We start from the raw sequence: 23,775 nt of genomic DNA on the forward strand, positions 1-23,775 counted from the left end.
TCTGGTTTGCACAGAAGTTAGACACAACGTGGGGAGTAAATAACTCAGCGGGTCAGGCAGCATCGCTGGAGGAAAAGGATGGGTGACGTTTTGTTTCGTCCAATAATCAGACTTGGCTTCAATTGTCTGATTCTTCAGAGGTCCGCAGCAGGATCTCGACCCGAAACGTCACCCAGAGATGCTGCCTGACCCGCTGAGTTACTCCAGCACTTTGTGGCTGGGTAAGTCAAACACCGTTAAAACGCCTCTGCTAAATGTGGCGGCATTTCTTCATTGGACAGTCGGTCAAGTCTCGTCCGGGACAGGAGACGGGGTTGTTGACGTCGCGGTGAGCGGGGCTGCAACTCTTCAGCTCCAAGATTGACAAGTGGCCCCTTCGGAGAAGAAAGGGCGAGCATTTATAGAGAGCATGCAGCGGGCAGCAACAAACGCCACTTAACCTGCAACGCGGAGCCAGGCACGAATATGAAGGTGAGTGAGAGAGGAGAGGGCGGGAGAGAGAGAGAGAGAGAAAGAGAGGAGAGAGAGAGAGGGAGGGAGAGAGAGGGAGGGAGAGAGAGAGAGGGGGGGGGGGGAGAGTGAAGAGAGAGGGGGAGAGAGAGGAGAGAGAGAGAGAGAGAGAGAGAGAGAGAGAGAGAGACAGAGAGAGAGAGAGAGAGAGAAAGAGAGAGAGAGAGAGAGAGAGAGAGAGAGAGAGAGAGAGAGAGAGAGAGAGAGAGAGAGAGAGAGAGAGAGAGAGAGAGAGAGAGAGAGAGAGAGAGAGAGAGAGAGAGAGAGAGAGAGAGAGAGAGAGAGAGAGAGAGAGAGAGAGAGAGAGAGAGAAAGAGTGCTCCATCCTATTGGAAAATAATAGGCACAAAGTGCTGGACTGTGTGTCTTTTTGTAAACCAGCGTCTGCAGTTCCTTCTATCTCAATTCTATGGAAGATTATCCCTCTCCCACTGAATATTCCTTGCAAACGATCTTCCTAACAAAGTCTAAACTTCTGGTTAAGAGCCACTGTCTTGGAGGGGTTTTTTTTGCGATATATTTTGCCTATAATTCAGATTCTGGGTTGGACAGGGGGAATAACCCAATAGCGAGAAAACTATGGAAGGAGAGCAAACTACAATCCCGGTATTTGCAAAACAGAAAGTTGCACCATATATTATTTTAAAAGTTAGTGTAAGTTGGGGCGGCACAGTGGCGCTGGTAGACCTGCTGCCTCACAGCGCCAGAGATGCAGGTTCGAACCTGACCTCGGGTGCTGTCTGTGTGGAGTTTGTACGTTCACCCTGTGGACCTTGAGTGGGTCTCGTCCGGGTGCTCAGGTTTCCTCCCACATCCCCAAAGATGTGCGGATTCTGTAGGGTCTGTAAGTAGCCTCCTATTGTGCAGGGAGTTTTGGTTTTTAGTTTTAGTGATACAGCGTGGAATCGGGTCGAGTCCGCGCCGATCAGCGATCACGAGTTCACACTTATTCCATATTACTCCCCCTTTCTCATCCACTCCCTGCACACGAGCTGGGAATTTACAGAGGGCCAATTAACCTACAAACCTACACGTCTTTGGAGTGTGGGAGGAAACCGGAGCACCCGGAGAAAACCCAGACAAACCCAGAGAATGTACAAGCTCCATACGGGCAGCACCTGTGGTCAGGATCGAACCCGGGTCTCTGACGCTGTGAGGTTACAACTATACAGCTGTGCCACTGTGGGATGAGAAAGTTGGGTAACATAGAACTAGTGAGCGGGTGATCGATGGTCTGCGTGGACTCGGTGGGCCGAAGGGCCTGTTTCCATACTGTATCTCTTAACTAAACTAAACTAAACTAAACCAAGCGCAGCTGCATTTTCAACGGCGCATCAGTAAAGTCAAACAGTTAAGACAAACTGTGTAGAAAGGAACTGAAGGTGCTGGTTTATACCGAAGATAGACTCAAAGTGCTGGAGTAACTCAGCGGGACAGGCAGCATCTCTGGAGGAAAAGGACGGGTGGCGTTTGAGAAAGTGGGGTTACATAGAACTAGTGAACGTGTGGGTGGTCGCTGCTCGGCGTGGACTCGGTGGTCTGAAGTGCCTGTTTCCACGCTGTTTGTCTGAACCAAACGGTGACTGGTTTACTGAGGTTCATTCTGTTGTGCAGGGTCTGGGGACGGTCACGATTCAAGGCCTGCTGCTGTTTTTCGTGTCTTCGTATCTTGTACAATCTCGGGACGTCCCACAGGTACTGACTGCCCCGGTTGTTAATCCACCCAGTCTTTCCCACCCACCCTTACTCTCACCCCCCGCCCCACGGTTGTAGTTGGCGCTGACGCGATTGTCTTTCTTCCTCATTAGGGTCACTTCCAGAGACGCAATTGGACCCCTCAAGCAATATTGTACCTGAAAGGCGCACGTAAGTCAAGACCTAAGATCCAATTCTCTTTACGTGCCTCCGTTTACATAGAGGGTTACATAAGACCGTAAGATCATACGACATAGGAGCAGAATTAGACCATTCGGCCCATCGAGTCTGTTCCGCCATTTGATCACGGCTGATCTATCTTTCCCTGTCAACCCCATTTTCCCGCCTTCCCCCTGTAACACCTGGCACATATTAGTACAGTACAGGAACAGGCCCTTCGGCCCACAATGTTTGTGCTGGACATGATGCCAAGACCAACTCTTACCTTCCTGCACCTAATTCATTATTTTCCCATTCCCTGCATATTCTGTGTAAGATAAGTTGCCTCGTAAATCTAAAGTTTCCCTCTCTCACTTTAAACCTTATGCCTTGTCGCTTTTGACATTTCCAACCCGGGGGAAAAGATCCCGACTATTCCCCCGACAATTGTATCCACTTCCATCAGGATTTGTGCTGAACCCGATGTCAAGACCAACTCATATCTGCCTGCACATAATCTGTATTCCTCCATTCCCTGCATATCAGTGTGCCTATCCAAAGATCTCTTAAATGCCGCTATGGTTTCTGCCTTGCATTTTGCGCATTCCAAGCACTGTGTAAAATAAAAATGTCCCTCATATCTCCGCTACTCTACTTGCTCCTAGCTTGAAGCTTTGCCTTCTAGAATTTGATTTTTCTCTTCTGCGGAAAAGCATCTGACTGTCGACCCCGTCTATGCCTCTCATCATTTTACACACTTCTATCAGGTCCTCTCAACCCCAGCCGTTCCGGAGAAAACAATCTACGTCTGTCCGACCTCTCCCTGTAGCTCATACCCTCTCTCCTGGCGTCATTACTAGGCTAATTCCCGGAATGGCGGGACTGTCATATGTTGAAAGACTGGAGCGACTACACTGGAATTTAGAAGGATGAGAGGAGATCTTATCGAAACGTATAAGATTATTAAGGGGCTGGACACGTTAGAGGCATGAAACATGTTCCCAATGTTGGGGGAGTCCAGAACAAGGGGCCACAGTTTAAGAATAAGGGGTAGGCCATTTAGAACTGAGATGAGGATAAACTTTTTCAGTCAGAGAGTTGTGAATCTGTGGAATTCTCTGCCTCAGAAGGCAGTGGAGGCCAATTCTCTGAATGCATTCAAGAAAGAGCTAGATAGAGCTCTTAAGGATAGCGGAATTAGGGGGTATGGGGAGAAGGCAGGAACGGGTACTGATTGAGAATGACCAGCCATGATCACATTGAATTGTGGTCTCCTAATCTGAGGAAAGACATTCTAGCCTTAGAGGGACTACAGAGAAGGTTCACCAGATTGATCCCTGGGATGGCAGGACTTTCATATGAAGAATGACTGGATAGACTAGGCTTATACTCGCTGGAATTTAGAAGACTGAGAGGGGATCTTATAGAAACATATAAAATTCTTAAGGGGTTGGAGAGGCTAGATGCGGGAAGATTGTTCTCGATGTTGGGGAAGTCCAGAACTAGGGGTCACAACTTAAGGATAAGGGGGAAGTCCTTTAGGACCGAGATGAGAAAACATTTCTTCACACGAAGAGTGGTGAGTCTGTGGAATTCTCTGCCACAGAAGGTAATTGAGGCCAGTTCATTGGCTATATTTAAGAGGGAGTTAGATGTGGCCCTTGTGGCTAAAGGGATCAGGGGGTATGGAGAGAAGGCAGGTACAGGTTACTGAGTTGGATGATCAGCCATGATCATATTGAATGGCGGTGCAGGCTCGAAGGGCCGAATGGCCTACTCCTGCACCTATTTTCTATGTTTCTATGTTTCTATGAATGGCGGTGCTGGCTCGATGGGCCGAATGGCCTCCTCCTGCACCTATTGTCTATTGTCTATTGTCATTCTGGTAAACCTCCTCTGCGCCCTGTTCAAAGCCGCCATATCCTTCATGTAATAGGCCGGTCACAACTGTATGCAATGCTCCTAACCGAAGCCCTATAAAGCTGCATAAAGTTTAATGTAAGGTAAAGTTTAATGACCAAGATTGCAAGTCAGTAGTCGCGTGGAACACAAAAGTGCTGGGGTAACGCAGTGGGTCAGGCAGCGTCTCTGGAGGACATGGACAGGTGACGTTTCAGATCGGAACCCTTCTTCAGAGCCATCCATTCCCTCCACAGATGCTGCCTGACCCGCTGAGTTACTCCAGCACTTTGCATTCTACGCGAGATTCTAGCGCATGCAGTTCCTCCTGTTTCCTCTTATTTTGTGAGGTTTAAAATGGTTATATGAAATTATATCCGTTCTTTATTTCTTTACGGGTTGACACACGCGAGAGGTAAATTGAAGGCACAAGGAACTGTAGATGCTGGGTTAAGACTGGGTTAAGATGCTGTGTCCGAAGAAGGGTCTCGACCCGAAACGTCACCCATTCCTTTTTCTCCAGTGATGCTGCCTGTCCCGCTGAGTTACTCCAGCATTTTGTGTCTACTGTTGACGCTGGAAATTTAAGCAAAGCATAAAGTCCTGGAAGAACACGGTGGGTCAGGCAGCATTTGTGGAGGGAATGGACAGGCGAAGTTTCAGGTCGGGACCATTCTTCAGACTGATGGAACAGGAGAACCGCCCAACTCTCTTTTCCAGCCACCCCCCTCCCCTCCCACCCCCTTCCACCTTTATTCTATTGGTGTTGGGAAGGGTCCCGACCCGTAACGTCGTCTGTACATTCCCTCCACTGATGCTGCCTGACCCACCGAGTTCTTCCAGGACTTTGTGCTTTGCTCTAAAGTACTATTTCTGCCTATCCCTATCGATGGAGTATTGGACGTGGAAGATTACGCTGTTTTAGAATACCTGGTAAATTGAGATACATGGTTGGTTTACAATTAATTATATAATCAGCTTCAATCTACACACACACACACAATTCATACTAGATCCTAAATAATTATCTGCGTAGGGAGGAACTGCAGATGCCGGTTTAAACCGAAGAGAGACACAGAAAAGTGGAGTAACTCAGCGGGTCAGGCAGCATCTCTGGAGAGAAGGAATTGGTGACGTTTCGGGTCGAGACACTTCTTCAGACGTTTCTCGACCCGAAACGTCACCCATTCCTTTTCTCCAGAGAAGCTGCCTGTCCCGCTGAGTTACTCCAGCATTTTGTGTCTATCTTCGGTTTAAACCAGCATCTGCAGTTCCTTCCAAAGATTAAGCATCACTGGAGAAAATGATTGGATGACGTTTCGGGTGGACAGTCTGAAGAAGGGTCTCGACCCGAAACGTCACCTATTCATAAATAATTATTTATTGGGGCGAGAAAGACTGGGTTAGATTAACTTTGTACTGTACTAACAAGCACTCACGATTACCTTCAAAGAGTGAATGCATTTCTGGGTTGTGAAGTAGTCTCGTTTAGCCAAAGGGCTTGAAAGTCAGTACATGGATTTAAAGTCGCTGGTTACAATTCTTAAGTAAACGTCATTCCCCGAACTTCAACTGGCGCTTGTCGTCAATGAATGCAAAGAGACAGGTATAAATTCAGAGGCAGGTATAAATATCTCTTGTGAAAATCCCAACAATAACCTCTTCCAAGATATCGTTTCAGAATTCGCACCGTTCACATTCGAACAGCTGACTTCGTATTTCACGGCATCTTACGTTTCTATTGAAAGTTCAGGAAATTTCACGGGGTGTTAAGTTTCTAGTGAACGTGCAGGAAATGCAAAATAGTTTTGTTTTTAAGACACAGAGCGCTGGAGTAACTCAACGGGTCCAGGCAGCATCTCCGGAGAACTTGGATAGGCGACGTTTCGGGTCGGGACCATTTTTTTTCCACGCAGTTTCAAATTTCTGCTTGAATTATCTCCACAGAGGGACGGCGGTTCACAGCGGACGATGGAAAAGACAGCGACCTCTTTGAGAAAATAGATATCGGTAAGAGGCAGAGGAGAGACGGAGACACGAGGAACCGCAGGTGCTGGGATCTGGAGCAAACCGCAAAGTGCTGGAGGAACTCAGCGGGTCAGGCAGCATCTTTGGAGGGAAATGGACAGGCGACGTTTGGGGTCGGGACCCTTCTTTGTCGATGGAGAAGGGAGGGGGGGGGGTGGAAAGAAAAGAGGTGGGGGGAGAGCCAAGCTGACAAGTGATAGGTGGATACAGGTGAGGGGGTGATTGACAAATGGGTGGACAAAGGGTGTGAGATAAGGAGAGAAGAAAAGTGAAATGTAAAACCAGAGGGAGGGATACATGTGGAAGGGGGTGGCTAGGGGGAGGTGGAGATGTATTAGTTACAACTGGAGGATTCAATCATCATACCATTGGATTGTATGGTACAACCTGAGAATTGGAGAAGTGTTTTGTGGTAAGAGTCAGGACATTTCAATAATGTTCTGCATTCTACAGGTAATAAAAAAGAACTGCAGGTGCTGATTCAAACCAACAATAGGCACAAAATGTTGGAATAACTCAGTGGGTCAGGCCAGCATCTCTGGACAATTGTGGAGCCACGTTGTGGTACATAGGCACTGCCGCTGCCACCGGCCACTGTCTCAGATGGCAGCTAGTCATGAGGATAACCAAGGAACTGCAGGCACTGGCTTACTAACAAACACACAAAGTGCTGGAGTAACTCAGCGAGCCGAGGCAGCGTCTCTGGAGAACATGGATAGGTGATGTTTCGGGTTGGGACCCTCCTTCAGACTGAAGAAGAGTCTTGACCCAAAACGTCATCTATACATACCCTCCAGAGATGCTGCCTGGCCCGCTGAGTTACTCCAGCACTTTGTGTGTCTACCTTCTGCATTCTGCACGTGTAGAGAGGAACTGCGGATGCTGGTTTACATCGAAGATAGACCCCAAAATGCTGGAGTCACAAAACTCAGCGGGTCAGGCAGCATCTCTGGAGAAAAGGAATAGGTGACCTTTGGGGTCGAGACCCTTCTGCATGCAATAGTTTGGTATTGCATTAGATGGGATACAATTGAGAATGGCCCACTCCCACTCCTCTTTCTACCATTAACAGATCAGCAGTAAAAAGTCATTCTTCAGTAGTCAATAGTCAGTGGTGTTATATCTGCCACAGAAGGTAGTTGAGGCCAGTTCATTGGCTATATTTAAGAGGGAGTTAGATGTGGCCCTTGTGGCTAAAGGGATCAGGAGGTATGGAGAGAAGGCAGGTACGGGATACTGAGTTGGATGATCAGCCATGATCATATTGAATGGCGGTGCAGGCTCGAAGGGCCGAATGGCCTACTCCTGCACCTATTTTCTATGTTTCTATGTCACGTATTCAACTGCACAGTGAAATCCGTTTTGCATGTATCGCACATGCGGGCGCCACCATTTTTGATGCCATTATTCCAAGTTCAAAGTCTGGTCAGCCCATCTGGCCATCTTTGTGTTTGCAGGGGCATCTCCTGCAGCCGACCTTTGAAGGCGCTGGAGTCATTACCGCGGTTCACCCTTCCACCGGCCCACTCTCCTCACATCTGACATGTCCAGCTCCCTCCCTCTTGCACCGACCGACCAACCTGTGGGCGGGTTCGGGGTCCCACCGACCGACCGACGGGCCCTCGGGTGGGTCCATGCAGATTCAAATATAGCTGTTCTTTTTGTTTCTTCTATCAGAAACCAGAAGCCAAAACACCAACCCGTCATCCCTGTCAGAAGCAATGGCGGTCCTCCTTGCTTCGGTGAGGCAGGCACGAGAGGGCAAGTACGTTGGCAAGCGATCTGCAAGCTCACTGCACTCTGAGGTATGTGAAAGAGCAAAGCCCCAATATATACAGAGAGAGAGAGAATGGTGAGACATAGAAAAACCCCACAGCAGACCGTTCATTAGTAAAACACAGAGTGCTGGAGAAACTCAAAGGGTCAGGCAGCATCTGCGGTGGGAAATGGCTCAGAGTCTGAAGAATGGTTTGAAGGTCATTCCCGACCTGAAACGTCGCCCGTCCACTCCCTCTACAGATGCTGCCCGACCCACTGAGTTCTTCCAGCAATTCGCATTTTACTCTATCGTCTGTTGTTCCTTGTGTGTCCATTTTCTTGTGTTCCTTGTGTGTCGCAATTTCTATCGTCTGTTGTTCCTTGTGTGTCCATTTTACTGTGAAATCTCCTCAAAGTATGCCGGCTTTGTCAGACGTTCCCCTTCTCTCTCCAATGGGACCTCTGTGAGACCCTCTCTCACTGCTCCCTACTCTGTGATTACTGACCCTGAAGAAGAGACCCAATCAGAAAGATCGCCCGTCCATTCCCTCCGCGGTTGCTGCCCGACCCATTGAATTCCTCCAGCACTTTGTGGTTTTCTGCATCGTGCAGTTCCTTGTGACGACCGTTCACTAGGCTGTTTATTGTGGTTTAGACAGCAGCAGGCAGTAATCTTAATTGCTGAGGATATTCTATTTCATGTCATACCAGTATAAATTTTGCAAAAAACAATTAAGTGTGATGCAAGGATGAAGCAGTATCTGATTATTCAGATACTAAGTCATGGCCGAGCAGACTCGATGGGCCGAATGGCCTAATCTGTACCTATGCCTTATGACCATGTCTGATTCGGAAATACTGATTGTTCGGCAACTGGCCCACAGAACAGGAACAGGCCCTTCGGCCCACAATGTCCATGCCAACCACGATGCCATTAATCTAACCTCCTCTGCCCACACATGATCTATATCCCTCTACTCCCAGCATATCCGTGTGCCTATCCAAAAGCCTCTTAAGCACCACTGTCATAGCTGCCTCCACCACCACCCCTGGCAGCGCGTTCCAGGCACCCAGTACTCTCTGTATAAAAAACATGCCCCGCACATCCATCTCACCTTGAAGCTATGCCCTCCAGTCCTTAACATTTGCGCCCTGGGAAATGGTGCGGAATGTATCGCACGACTGTGTCATGCGTAAAATAAGTGTGTTTGGAAAATACCAGGAGCTTCATCCAATATTCTGGAATACCTGTTCATCCATCCCCAGCAAAGTGCTGGATTAGTGGAATTTTTCCATATTGTGCTAATTCAAGCAGAAGGCTAAAAGTCACAAAGTGCTGGAGTAACTCGGCGGGTCAGGCAGCATCTCTGGAGAACATGGATAGGTGACGTTTCGGGTCAGGGCCCTTCTACAGCACATTGTGTCCTTTTGTGTAAACCTGCTTCCACAGTTCCTTGTTTCTAGCATAAGTCTGCTGTTGCTTTATTTAAATGAAATTCTTATAGCAGTTAACGTGTGAAGTTGTGATCTCTCCATCGCTGGAAGGGTGTGGAGGCTTTGGAGAGGGTGCAGAAGAGATTTATCAGAATGTTGCCTGGATTAGAGGGTATTAGCTATAAGCAGAGGTTGGACAGACTTGGATAGACACAAAATGCTGGAGTAACTCAATGGGGCAGGCAGCATCTCTGGATAGAAGGGATGGTGATGTTTCGGATTGAGACCCTTCTTCAGACTGATAGTCAGGGGAGAGGAATACACGGAGATAAGCAAGGTAAGGTGTGAAGACGAAACATCAAAAGAGATGGGATGTAGGAAAATGTAGGAAAAAATCATTGTTTTTGACAATAGACAATAGGTGCAGGAGGAGGCCATTCGGCCCTTCGAGCCAGCATCACCATTCAATGTGATCATGGCTGATCATTCTCAATCAGTACCCCGTTCCTGCCTTCTCCCCATACCCATTGACTCAGTTATCCTTAAGAGCTCTATCTAGCTCTCTCTTGAATGCATTCAGAGAATTGGCCTCCACTGCCTTCTGAGGCAGAGAATTCCACAGATTTACAATTCTCTGACTGAAAAAGTTTTTCCTCATCTCCGTTCTAAATGGCCTACCCCTTATTCTTAAACTGTGGCCCCTGGTTCTGGACTCCCCCAACATTGGGAACATGTTTTCTGCCTCTAACGTGTCCAACCCCTTAATAATCTTATATGTTTTACATGTTAGACTTGGGTTGTTTTATCTGGAACGAGGGAGGTTGAAGGGAGACTGGCGAGAAGTATATAAAATAATGAGAGGCATAGACAGGGTAGACACTCAGAACCCTGTATCTCAGGGTGGAAATGTCAAAAACTAGTGGGCATGGTTTTAAGATGAAAGGGGCAAAATTTAAGAGACATGTGTGGGGCATTTTATACACAGAGGGTGGTGCCTGGAACGTGCTGCCTGGGGTAGTGGTGGAGACAGATACGATAGTGGTATTTAAGAGGTTTTTAGATAGACACATGGATATGTGGAAAACGGAGGGATATGGACCATGTGCAGGCAGAGAGGATTAGTTAAAATTGGCATCATGTTTGGCACAGGCATTGTGGGCCGATGGGCCTGTCCCTGTGCTGCATTGTTCCATGTTCAATGTAATAAGGTCAAGTCAAGTCAAGTCAATTTTATTTGTATAGCACATTTAAAAACAACCCACGTTGACCAAAGTGCTGCACATCTGATTAGGAAAAAAAAAAGAAACAATATACAGTGGCGGGATAACCTTGATCAGAAATTGTAAATTAGCAGAATAGTGTTTGATATGATGTGAAGATTCAGAATAACACTTGAATTTTGAACATGTCAAATTGTAAGAGTGATCGATTCATACATCGGGGCAACAGGCCTGTCAGCACGACTCGTCCATCTGGAGTCTATAATCATGGAGTCATAGAGCCACACAGCACGGATCAGGCCTTCGGTCCAACTTGTCCATAACAACCAAGATACCTCTTCTAAACCAGTCCCATTTACCCCTCATTTGGCCCATATCTCTCTAAACATTTCCTTTCCATCTACCTGTTCAAGTGTTGTTGAACTCTTTGACAATGTCAGGCATCTCTGTAGAGTGTAATTTTGACTTCTTAGTACAACGCTTCCAGACGCAATGTGCTTCCCAGCAGTTATCAAACCCAAAATCAGGGCCACACTAAACTCCTCTGATATTTCTCCTCCATCCAAGGAACACCCACATGATCGGAACATGCAGACTCCACACAGACAGTTCTGTAGTTTATTGATTAAATTAGGTTGCTGGGGCAATAATTGCTGTTGCCGTAATTGCTCTGCTACTCAGGATCAATATTGTCCCAGTATCAAGCAGAGGTGATCAGTGAATTTCTGGTGAGTATAATTAAGTTGAAAATTAATGAACATACTTCAAGAATAACTAACTGTCCGTTAAATGTTTTGGATTACTCCAAGTGTTCAAAGGACATGCAAATTCAAACTTGTTCTTGATGATTCTCTGTCTACTAAATCTGAGTAGCGTTGAGCCTAAAATAGAGACAAAAGGAACTGAAGATTCTGGTTTACAACAAAAGACACAATGTGCTGGAGTAACTCAGCAGGTCAGGTAGCATCTCTGGAGAACATCTCCGGACAGGTGACGTTTAGGGTCGAGAGCCTTCTTCAGATTGATTGTAGTGGAGGTGGAGAAAGCTGGAAGAGAGGTGGGGGCAGGACAAATCCTGGCATTTCCTTCCTCCGGCTGCACAATTTTCTCTTCTTATCCCGCCTCTTTATCGCACCTCTCCTCTACTATCTTTTTGTCTTTTCATCTCTGGCCTTTGTTCAACCATTTGCCTATAAAATCCCCCTCATCTGTATCCACCTATCACTCACCACATGTCTTTTAGTGTCGAGCCTACATAGTGCAGCAAAGTGGCGCATCAAGTAGAGCTGGTCAGTGACCCGGGTTCGATCCAATCAGATTACAATTATACCAAGCCAATTAGCCTACTAACCTGTAGGTCTTTGTAGTGTGGGAGGAAACTGGAGATCCTAGAGAAAACCCACACAGCGAGGCATTTTATTTCATAGTTTTGAGATATAGCACAGAAACAGGCCCTTAGGCCCAACGAGTCTGTGCTGACCAGCGATCCCCACACATTTAAACTATCCTACACATTAGTGGCAATTATAATGAGGCGATTATTTACAAGCCAAATAGCCTACTAACCTGTACGTCTTTGTAGTGTGGGAGAAAACTAGAGATCCCAGAGAAAACCCACACAGATCACGGGGAGAACATACAAACTCCGTACAGACAGCACCCGTAGTCAGAATTGAACCCGGGTCTCTGGCTCTATGAGGCAGCAACTCTACCACTACGCCACCGTGCCACTATGTAGTCAAATTCTCCTACCATCTAGGATCACCACTACTTGTGTGAATTGGTCTTATTAGTGCGAGTCTGTAAATATTGATCATGGAAATAGCAATAGATGTGACATTAAGAGGATATGAGGCTGTAGAATATTCAGATGTGGCAAATGGGTTCTGACCTGAAACATTGCCCATCCATCCCCTCAGGCAGAATCTGTGGAACGAATGGGCAGTTATTGTTTTGGCTCAGGACTGGTATGGAGTGGGGTGGGGGGGGTGGAAGAGAGAAAGCTGGAAGAGAGAGGTGGAGAATTCTCCCCCCCTAATTCCATCAGTCGAAGGGTCCCAACATGAAATGTCACCTGTTCATTCCCCTCCACAGATGCTGCCTGACTTGAGTTTCCCCAGCACTTGAAATATTATTTTTAATAAAGTGTATGCATTTTCTTTAAACATTAAAGTATGTGGTATTGCAGATGGTGAGGATGATTATCAAAAAGTGCAGCAGGATCTTGATCGGTTGGACAGGTGGGCTGAGGAATTATTGATGGAGTTTAATACAGAGAAAAGTGAGATATTGTATTTTTGGAAGTCTAAAATGGGCAGGATCTACACAGTGAGTAACATGGCTCTGGGAAGTGTTGTAGAGCAGAGGGATTTAGGAGTGCAGGAGGGGCGGCACGGTAGCGCAGCGGTAGAGTTGCTGCTTTACAGCGGATGCAGCGCCGGAGACTCAGGTTCGATCCTGACTACGGGTGCTGCACTGTAAGGAGTTTGTACGTTCTCCCCGTGACCTGCGTGGGTTTTCTCCGAGATCTTCGGTTTCCTCCCACACTCCAAAGACGTACAGGTATGTAGGTTAATTGGCTGGGTAAATGTAAAAATTGTCCCTAGTGGGTGTAGGATAGTGTTAATGTGCGGGGATCACTGGGCGGCACGGACTTGGAGGGCCGAATAGGCCTGTTTCCGGCTGTATATATATATGATATGATATGATATGATATGATACATAGTTCCTTGAAAGTGGAGCCACAGGTAGATAGCATGGTCAAGGTGGCTATTGGCACATTGTCCTTCATCAGTCAGAGTATTGAGTATAGGTTGGAAGATTATGTTGCAGTTGTACAAGACATTGGTGAGTCCGCATTGGTGAGTATTGTGTTCAGTTTTGGCCACCCTGTTATAGGAAAGATGTTGTTAAGCTGGAAATGGTACAAAGAAGATTTTCGGATGTTACCAGGACTCGATGGCCTGAGCCACAAGGAGAGGTTGGGCAGGTTAGGACTATTCCTTGGAACACAGGTGGCCGAGTGGTGACATGAAAGAGGGGTATAAGATTATGAGGGGAATAGATAGGGTAAATGAGTATTTTACCCAGAGTAGAGGAATCAAGAACCAAAGTATAAGAAAATAACTGCAGATGCTGGTACAAATCGAAGGTATTTATTCACAAAATGCTGGAGTAACTCAGCATGTCAGGCAGCATCTCAGGAGAGAAGGAATGGGCGACGTTTCGGGTCGAGACCCTTTTCAGACTGAAGAAGGGTCTTAACCCAAAACGTCGCCCATTCCTTCTCTCCCGAGATGCTGAGTTACTCCAGCATTTTGTGAATCAAGAACCAAAGGACTGAAGGTGAGAGGGGAAAGATTTAATAGAAACCCAAGGGGCAACTTTTTCACACAGAGGGTGGTGGGTATCTGGAACAAACTGCCAGAGGAGGTAGCTGAGACAAGTACCATAACAACTTTTTAAAACACATTTGGATAGATACATGGATAGGAAATGATTAAAGGGATGGGCCAAACTCAGGCAGGTGGGATTAGCTTTGATAGGCATCTTGAGCTAGTTAGGGAAGATGTAGGTGGGGCATCTTGGTCGGCATGGGCAGGTTGGGCTGAAGGGAATGTTTCCCTGCTGTACGAATCTAATGCATTCAACTCAACTTGCAGGTTACCTGTTCTTATTAAACACCAATGTCTACAAATTATTCCCTGTAACCTGTAACTCTTTTGAAATTACAGATGAGGATGAGGAAAGTAAACAGTAGTATGTCTGAGAAGAGAATCCAAACTGGAGAAAAACACTCTAAATACTTGGACTTCTGCCGAGTTTCCCTTGTTGAACCGTTAGATTAGACGTCATCTCTGTGCTATTTAACTCTGCTTGCACAAGAGAATGTCTGTAAGTTATTATTTACATTGTACATGGTTACGGATATACAACCTTTGGATCATCCATTTGTATTGTAGATCTGTTTAATGGATTAAAAGCTTTTAAGCTTTTTAAAAGCTAATTATTCTTGCCAAGTATCATTTTCAGCCATAGTTGATTCAAGTTTAAAACACAGCTGCAAAGTAGAAAATCAAAAATATGTTATCCCTCAATTTTTGATACTATTTCAAATGATCTTCTGTTCAAAATATGAAACATGATTTTGTAATAATAAAACAATTCTGATAACATTCACAGTCTGCCATTTCACTAAAGCATAATCACAATAATTAAATGTGTGAATTTTAAAGAATTTCCTGTTTTTTTAAATTGACATATTTCGCTTGGGCAGCTTACACCTCAGCGTTATGAATATTGACTTCTCTAACTTCAAGTAACCCCTGCTCCCCCCCCCCTTCTGTATCCCTCCCCAGTTCTCCAGTCTGCCTGTCCCTATTTTACATTTTATGTTTGCTTTATTGTCACCTTCTCCTCGCTAACAATGATCTATTCTACATTTTCCTTGATCGACATGCCTTTTGATCTCTTGCACTTCCCTATCTCTGCGACTCCCTCTCCCCTGACTCTCACCCTGAAGAAGGGTCTCGACCCGAAAACGTCACCCATTCCTTCTACCCAGCGATGCTGCCTGTCCCGCTGAGTTACTCCAGCATTTTGTGTCTATCTTGTGAAATAAATGTCCACTAAGTGGAGGTCAAAAAACAGGGTTATAGAAGTTATTCCCTTTGCAAATTAATTATCTACCAAGTGCTGTGGGATATCATAAAGTACGACTATAGTGAAGTCACAGTTGTAACATCAAACACACTTTAGGTCATTTGTGCACCGTAATCTGTGGGGATGTCGTTTAGGAGGTAAATAACCAGATTGAATCTTTTAAAGTGTTCTTTAGCTGGGATACAGGGGAGAATTCTGCTGCCCTCAAATGAACAGACTTTGATGTTCAGCCTGAAAGCAGATGGGACCTGGAATTGTCAGCTTTGAAAACGCCACTCTCCTCGTTATTAGAACATAAAACATCACAGGAACAGGTGGGGTGATACGTTGGCACAGCGGTAGAGTTGATGCCTTACAGCGCCAGAAACTCGTTTCAATCCTGACTATGGGTGCTGTCTGTACAGAGTTTGTACGTTCTCCCTGTGACCATATGGGGTTTTCCCCCGGGTGCTCCGGTTTCCCCCTGCACTCCAAAGACCTACATGTTTGTAGGCCAATTGGCTTTGGTACAAATTGTCCCTAGTGTGTAGGATAGTGTTAGCGTAAGGGGATCACTGGTTGACACAGGCTCGGTGGGCCAAAGGGCCTGTTTCCACGCTGCATCTCTAAGCTCAGGCCTCCCAGGAGCCTGCGGAAAAGTCGGGCGGCAAAGCCTGCCTGGGCCGAATGGACCGTCGACGGCAGCGGTGAGCCTCGGTGGTGTGAGGCCTCGGCGCGGTGAAGCTTTGGCAACAGCGGTGAGCCTCGGTGGCGTGGGGCCTCGGCGCGGTGAAGCTTCGGCAACAGCGGTGAGCCTCGGTGGCGTGGGGCCTCGGCGACAGCAGTGAAGCGGCGGTGCAGTGGAGCCTTGTGGCGGTGGCGAAGCCTCGCGGGTCGACCCGCAGTCGGTGGTCGATGATAGGCTTGGGGGAACCACCGTTGGGGGTCGGGGGGGGGGGGGGGGAGAACAATGGAGGACCTGCCGTGGAGGAACCGCCGTGAGGGAGGGGGAAGAACAATGGACAATGGGGGAGGGAGGGGAACAAAGGAGGAGCCAGCGTTCTCCTGTAACATTGTCACTGCCGCAGGTGGGCACTATTTGTACACCTTGGGCATACAAACAAATAATTTCACTGTGCCTGGTCACATGTGACAATAAAGTATTCCATTCCAACCAAGAGCCCTTCGGCTCACTATGTATGTGTTGAACACAATGTCAGGTTAAACTAGTCTCTCTGCCTGCACCTGATCATATCCCTCCATATTCATGATTCTGATCATATTTGCCTAAACCACCACCCCTGGCAGCACGTTCCAAGCACCCACTACTACGAAATAAACTTTGCCGCCACCCACATTCAAGCTCTGCCCTCTAATATTTGACCCTTCCACCCTGGCAAAAGGTTCTGAATGTCGACCCTATCTATGCCTCATTACTGCAGTTTCCATTCTTCTTTCCTTGGGCAACCTAATCCACTGTCTCTCCCACACACCTGGAGCAGCACGTTCTCTGGCTGTGGCTCAGTGTTGATGATGTGAAGGGACTTACGATCGGAGCTAGAACGACCTTTAAAAACATCCCACCGTAGAATCGCTGCCTCAGCACCAAAGACCCCAATTCAACCCTGACCTCTGGTGCCATCTGTGCGAAGTTCTCACATTTTCTGCATGGGTTTCCTCCCATGTCCCAGAGACGCGCAGGTTTGTAGATTAATTGGCCTCTAAAATTGCCCCTAATGCTTAATGAGTGAACGTCAAAGCGGGATACCATAGAACTAGTGTGGATGGGTGATCGATCAATGGACGGTGTGGCCCAAAAGGCCTGTTTCCAGGCTGCATCCTTCAATTAATCAATCAATCAAATCCAGGCAAAAAGCCTTGCCCCAATTTTGAAAACTACTTAGAAATTAGAATCCAAGCCCCAGATTTAGTCAGAGGGTAGTTAATTGGTGGAACTCATTGCCACAGAGGCCGTCAGTGGACATTTTAAAGGCACAGATAGACAAATTCTTGATTAGAACGGGTGTCAAGGGTTATGGGGGGAAAGGCAAGAAAATGGGATTGGGAGGCAGAGATCAGCCATGATTGAATGGCAGAGTAGACACGATGGGCCGAATGGTCTAATTCCATTCCAATCACGTGATTTGAATGTCTGGGATTTAAAAGTGGAATTCTTTACTGATCAATAACTAGCAGATTAGTCAAAAACTCCAGGCAATAGGCAGAACAGGGAAAGTGTTAATATTCTCTTTAATATAATAAATCCAAGTTCAAATATTTCATGACATTTATTGCACACTGAACCAGTTGCCAATTACACCCAGTTAGTATCAATCATGATAAAACTATTTACTGTGTCAGTGTTCTATGCTGAATGATGCAGTTTTAAATAGTAAAATACATCATATGGCTACAGCACAATCATTCTCAGCTACAAACAGTAACACTGACCAGGCAAGCAACCATTTAAAGATATCAAAAATTAAACTTCGATAATATCAAGGGGCAGGATAACATTTGACGTACTAATGGCTTCAACTTAACAGGAGATTCACATGTCCCTTGTCAATTCCAATTCAGATTTAGTGGAGAGGAACGCAAACACATTAATTTGCAGTTAAGGCACTTTCCACATCAGTTACGTTAACTAATAAAATTCAGAATTCAGCAAACGTCGTCACAGAATTAAAATGGAAACTCACTGGTCGCAATGAAATGATGGCATTGGGCACATTTAAGAGTTCACAAATTAAACTGGGAGTCAATCATTGTGACTGCTTCTACTTTGATTGGATCATTAAAGGTGTAGAGAGAGATCGGTGCCCATTAAAACACGTCTGAGTCCACCATCACTGCATCAGTCCCATTCACACTCATTCACCCATTGATTTTTAGAGTCAGGTTCTGAGATACAGCACGTGGGCAGCAAGTAGGAGCACTAATGACATGGTTCATAGTCGCCTTTTGTTGCCGATTACACTGCTCAAAGTAAAAAACATGTTTGTAATCTAATTTTTGCCATTGGTGACTGGAGCTTTCGAAAGCTGGGATTGTACTAAGCCATCTGTCCATGTACCTCAAGACCTGGCACATTTCTCCTTTCATCCTCCACTGGAGAATTGGTATCACAATCAACTTTCATTCGATCTACATGTACGCACACAAAACCACACACACAACTCACACGATTAGTTACCAGCTCAGATTCCAGAAAGACAGTGATGTACAATTAGCTGCATTATTCAGTCCCTTTTGATAGCACCAATTAGTTTTAAATCATAAATACAGAAACAAAATAGTTTATCCTAAAATCACAAGTGTACAGAAGTGGAGAAAGAGGGGAAATTTACCCCGAGTTAGAACCAACAGGACAAGACCCAACTTGCGGGGGTGAATAAATACCTAGTTTGAAGAAAGCAAGCATTTCATGTGTACAGTTGCAGGAATGTCTTGCATGTTCTCAATTATCACACTGTTTTCAAGCTGAAATTCACCTGCTGCAGAATAGATTGTCAAGTGGATAATAGTGATGAACAAGTTAATTTTAATTCCCTTTTGTATCAGAGCTCGAATCATTAATCTGCACCATTTCACATTGGGGGTGTGGGGGGGGGGGGGGGGGGGGGGGGTAATTGGTTTGGTAGTGAAAGGAGAAATGAATGGGCCAACATGGTGCCCAACACCAATCTTTCCCCAAAACAATGAAGTGCTTCCAATCATAACATTACAACCTGTTTTTAGTTTATCGTGAATGTCAAAATGATCACCATAAGCTCCAACCTCTGAATTGAAATACCGATTCAAACAACCATTCTTGGGAGGTCTTTCGACCCTCTGGAATTTAAAGCATTGAGTGCTAATCATGACTGGCCACATCTCCAGTTCCGAAGTAACAATTTCAGCAGTGTAACAATTATGTAATAATTATATCATTCTATAAATTAGCTCGTGTTATTTGTGGACAAGTGTGCAAGTGTGTTCTGGAAATCAAGGGGCAATTCGAAAAGGCTTAGAGATTTGCCTTTTGAATTGATATTTCAGTGCAGGGGTTTGGAGCTATTAGTTCACTATTCCCTACTGTGGAGACTTAATACTGGAACTTGCTTCAATAGAATTGAAAGGTGGATGGAGGCTAAAGGGTACGACAAGAAAGATTAGGAAGTTCTTTCAGACCTGCTTGATATAATGGAGCAGGAATGAGAACGGCATAACTCTTCCTTAATTATTACAGACATTTAAAAAAGGTTTACATGTACTCACTCAAAACTCGTATAAAACACAACTCTGCCCTTGAGAGCGATGAGAATTTGACAATGTGCCGCAATAGGGTACAGTATAACCAGACTACACAGACTTAACTTGCTTGCGTTTCTATTTCCCCCCCATTGTCGAGGTTTTGTAAGCGACGTTTCACATGGCGAAGTTCGGCACCTGCTCAGTTATGGTACTCAGCATCAGATTGGTTTCCGGTGGGGATGGGAGCCGGCGTTTTAAAGTTCCTCCGATCCTTCTCCGCCTCCTCGTCCTCGTCGTATCGCTCATCGCCATTCTCCTCGTCGTCACTCTGGTGGGGACTCGAATGCAATGACACCGAAGGGGAAGGCGGCACAGAGGCCGGCTGGGGATATCGGAAACCTTCGGTCTGGCGCAAGACAAGAAGGGATTAGTCCGTGCCATTATGCCTTTTGGAAAGGTCACATCTTTTGTGGCACGTGGTTTATGCAGCCTACTTTTGACACAGAACAGACCCGGCCCTCGAGCCCACAAGATGCGCTGAACAGGATGCCAAGACCAACTCTTAACTGCCTGCACATAATCCATATCCTCTATTCCCTGCACTTTGTGTAAAATAATTTACATCATACATCACCTTTAATGTTTCCCTCTCTCACTTTAAGCCCTATGCCTTCTAGATCCAGCCCGTCTCCCCTACCGACACCTCTTATAACATAGTCTATGTCCATCAGGATTTGTGCTGAACTTGTCAAGACTGACTCTTATCTGCCTGCACACGATCTATATCCATGTGTCTGTCCAAAAGACTAACTCCCACAATTGTATCTGCCTTCACTCCCAGCAACCAGCAATGCATTTCAGGCACCCACCATCCTCTGTCTAAAACACACTTGTTCTGCATATCTTAAAAAGTTGCTCCTCTCACCCGAAAGCTACAGGCAAGGATGAGTAACAGTCCAGCCAATCCCTCTTCTCCCCTCTCCCATCAGACAAGAGGTGCAGAAGTGTGAAAAAGCACGCCCCCAGGTTCTGGGATAGTTTCTTCCCAGCTGTTATCAGGCAACTGAACCATCCTACCAACAACTAGAGATCAGTGCCGAACTACTCACTGGAGATCCTTGGACCATCTTTAAACTAGACTTTGCCTTGTACTAAACGTTACTCACATTCTTCCTGTTATCATGTATCTGTACACTGTGGATGGCTCTATTGTAATCATGTACCATCTTTCCGCTGACTGGTTAGCATGCAACAAAAGTGTTTCACTGTATCTCTGTGCACGTGACAATAAATTAAACTGTGACCTCAAGTATTTGACATTTCCATCCTGGGGAAAAAGGTTCTTGCCATCTACCTTATCCAGGACACTCAGTTGGATACAACTCTATTCGGTATCCCCTCAACCTCTGACGTTCCAGAGGAAATCAAAGTCTGTTAAACTGCTCCTTGTAGCCAGGACCGCCTGGTCCAGGCATCATTCTGGTAAACATCTTCACCCTCTCCAAAGCCTCCACATCTTCCTTGTAATGGAGTAAGCAGAACTGCACACAATACTCCAAATGTGGCCTAGCCAAAGTCCTATGAAGTTGCATCATGACTTCCTGACTTACACTCAATGCCCCAACTGATGAAAGCAAGCATACCAGCGTTCTGTCCACACCACATAAAACAGACAAACTTACCAAAGGAGGTGCAATGGGCTCCATCTGGAATTTTTCTGGGAAGGCTTTACATAGCGCAAGATGACGGGCATGCATGTAGTACTGAGGATGAAAATAATTTTAAAGTTACCATTCACTTTTGAAGAATGTAACAAAAGGTTCTAAATCCTAACCCAGAAAAATCTGTATGTGCCACGTTTTCAGAATGAGTGATATAATTTCACATCGAGACTCAGAAACAGCTTCTTCCCCCATTATCAGGATTCTGAATGGTCCTTCCATAAGCTATGGTACTGTCCGATTCACCTCTACCCCATTGGACCGTCTCTGGAATTGATGCTGAGAACCAAATCCTGCACCCTATCTTCCCCTTTGCTTTATCTATTGCCCTCGAGTTTGTCTCGATTGTATTTATGGGTAGCATTATCAGATCTGTTTGGATAGCATGCAAAACAAAGCTTTTCACTGTACCTCGAGTACATGCGACAATAATAAACCCAAACCTACACGTGCTTATTTACAGAAATTTGCTCCTCCATTTTGGTTAGAAATTTAATTAGCCAGGAGCCCCTGATTGCAAGTTTGATACATCTGTAGATGTCAGCTAATGGGGAAGGGTCCCAACCTGAAATGTCATCTTCTCCAGAGATGCTGCTTGACCCGCTGAGTTACTCCAACGCATTGTCTCTTTTTCTGATAACCACATCGCGCATGGGAATGTGCTTGCTTACAATCCATTAGAAATCTTTCTGCCCAACTCCCAAGACCAGATGATTTATTTGGCTTTCACATACATCAGTCTCTTGGAATCTCCGCCTCACTAATCTCAAAGCCACACCAAGTCCGTAGCATTAAATCTTTAGCCGTTGTGCTTTGGTGCAGGCCAAGAAACTGGGAAGTATGAAACTCCCTGCCCCTCATCTCATCCTAACCCCTCCCCTAGGTCTTGGTGTAGAGGTGATCCAGACAGTACCCTGGCTTATGGAAAGACCATTCAGATTAGAGGGAAAGTGGTGCTCGCACACTCTCAAGCTTCTGTATCTTCAGCCAGATAGGAGCTGGGAGAACGATGAATGAATGGGATGGGACAAGTGACAGATTATGTTGGCTGCTTTGCCAGGGCAGTGTGGGGCAGATGGAGTCAATGGTGGTGATGGGACAAAAGTGCCCGTTTCCATGCTGCATCTCTAAACTAAAGGAAGCATCATTCAGAAACCTGATAACAGAGGGGAAGAAACATAGAAAATAGGTGCAGGAGTAGGCCATTCAGCCCTTTGAGCCAGCACCGCCATTCAAAATCAGTACCCTTTTCCCACTTTCTCCCCATATCCCTTGATTCCGTTAGCCCCAAGAGCGATATCCAACTCTCTCTTGAAGACATCCAGTGAATTGGCCTCCACTTCCTTCTGTGGCAGGGAATTCCACAGATTCACAACTCTCTGGGTGAAAATGTTTTTCCTCATCTCAGCCCTAAATGGCCTGTCGGGTGGTGCGCGCTTTCAAGCTTTAGTACTTTCTGCCCGACGGGAGCAGAGAGAATGAATGACCAGGGTGGGACAATCAATATCGGGGCAGGGGGTGATTTTGTACCCTGCCTAGGTATCTCCAGTCCAGAAGTTCTGAAAGCCTCTCGGTCCGATTCCTTTGAATGATCCTCTGACGACGAGATTGTTTGCAAAAGCCGAACATGAACTGCGTCAACTGATTGCACGACTCTTCGAGGGATCGGAAACGCCGGTCGAGGATATAAATCCCTGGAAGGAGCGGAAAGGCACAAGGTTATCGGAAGCCCAAACTGGGAGAACTAAATGAGGAGTGTCCCGTGGTGCAGCATTCGATCGGGGACATGGCTTACCGTAAGATGTAGGGTCCGCCACGTGCTCCTGCATGAAGCACCCAAAGCCGGAGAGGTTGGTTGTCACGCTGGGAATCCCCATCACCGTGCACTCCGCTGCAAACACAGAGAGTTGGCAACGCTGGTTTATGCAGGCTGATAGAACACAGAACAGTACAGCACTTCAGCTCACATCTTGCCGAACATGACGCCAAGGGTCTCGTCCCGAAACCTCACCTGTTCCTTTTCTCCAGAGGTGCTGCCTAACCCGCTGAGTTACACCAGCGTTTTGTGCCTGTCTTTGGTTTAAACCAGCATCTGCAGTTCCTTCCTCTAAGTTTTAGAGAGGCTGCGCTGAAACAGGCACTCTGCACCACCGAGTCCGCTCCAACCAGCGATCCCAGCACACCAGCACATTCTGACACACACCAGGGACCATTTACAATTTTTATCCAAAGCTCATTAACCTACAAACCCGCATGTCTTCGGGGTGTGGAAGGAAACCAAGAGCTCAGGGAAAAGCGCATGGGTAGCATGGAGAACGTGCAAACTCCACACAGACAGCGCCCACGATCAGGATCGAACGCTGGTATCTGGCGCTGCGGGGCAGCAACTCTACCGCTGCGCCACCCCAAGACGGGCAAAATGCTGGAGCAACTCAGTGGGTCAGGCAGCGTCTCTGGAGAAAAGGAATAGATGA

At 46.3% G+C, this 23,775-nt stretch overlaps 2 protein-coding genes across 3 annotated transcripts in view; one reads left to right on the plus strand and one right to left on the minus strand.

The window, feature by feature from the left end:
- The first annotated feature begins 465 nt into the window (after positions 1-465).
- spx (spexin hormone) lies at positions 466-14,551 on the plus strand. The gene is made up of 6 exons (XM_078420080.1): positions 466-471; positions 2,125-2,205; positions 2,319-2,376; positions 6,211-6,273; positions 7,969-8,096; positions 14,438-14,551. The coding sequence occupies exons 1-6, from the start codon at positions 466-468 to the stop codon at positions 14,549-14,551; spliced, it is 450 nt and encodes a 149-aa protein (XP_078276206.1).
- A 3,026-nt stretch (positions 14,552-17,577) lies between these two features.
- The window catches only part of gys2 (glycogen synthase 2), a 39,537-nt gene continuing 33,339 nt past the window's right edge, over positions 17,578-23,775 (minus strand). For both annotated transcript variants that reach the window (XM_078419975.1, XM_078419976.1), the window contains exons 13-16: positions 23,097-23,192; positions 22,832-22,995; positions 21,263-21,343; positions 17,578-19,986 (exon numbers count right to left, since the gene is read on the minus strand). In XM_078419975.1, the coding sequence (XP_078276101.1) occupies positions 19,780-19,986; positions 21,263-21,343; positions 22,832-22,995; positions 23,097-23,192 (548 nt within the window). In that variant the 3' untranslated portion in view covers positions 17,578-19,779. The remainder of the gene's footprint in view (positions 19,987-21,262; positions 21,344-22,831; positions 22,996-23,096; positions 23,193-23,775) is intronic.

This window comes from Rhinoraja longicauda, chromosome 23, assembly GCF_053455715.1.
Source record: "Rhinoraja longicauda isolate Sanriku21f chromosome 23, sRhiLon1.1, whole genome shotgun sequence".
NCBI lineage: Eukaryota > Metazoa > Chordata > Chondrichthyes > Rajiformes > Arhynchobatidae > Rhinoraja > Rhinoraja longicauda.

Coding starts and splice junctions, on each gene's coding strand:
- spx (XM_078420080.1), top strand. Junction 6,274..7,968: donor CTTTGAGAAAATAGATATCG/GTAAGAGGCAGA, acceptor TTCTTCTATCAG/AAACCAGAAGCCAAAACACC. Junction 8,097..14,437: donor CAAGCTCACTGCACTCTGAG/GTATGTGAAAGA, acceptor TTGAAATTACAG/ATGAGGATGAGGAAAGTAAA.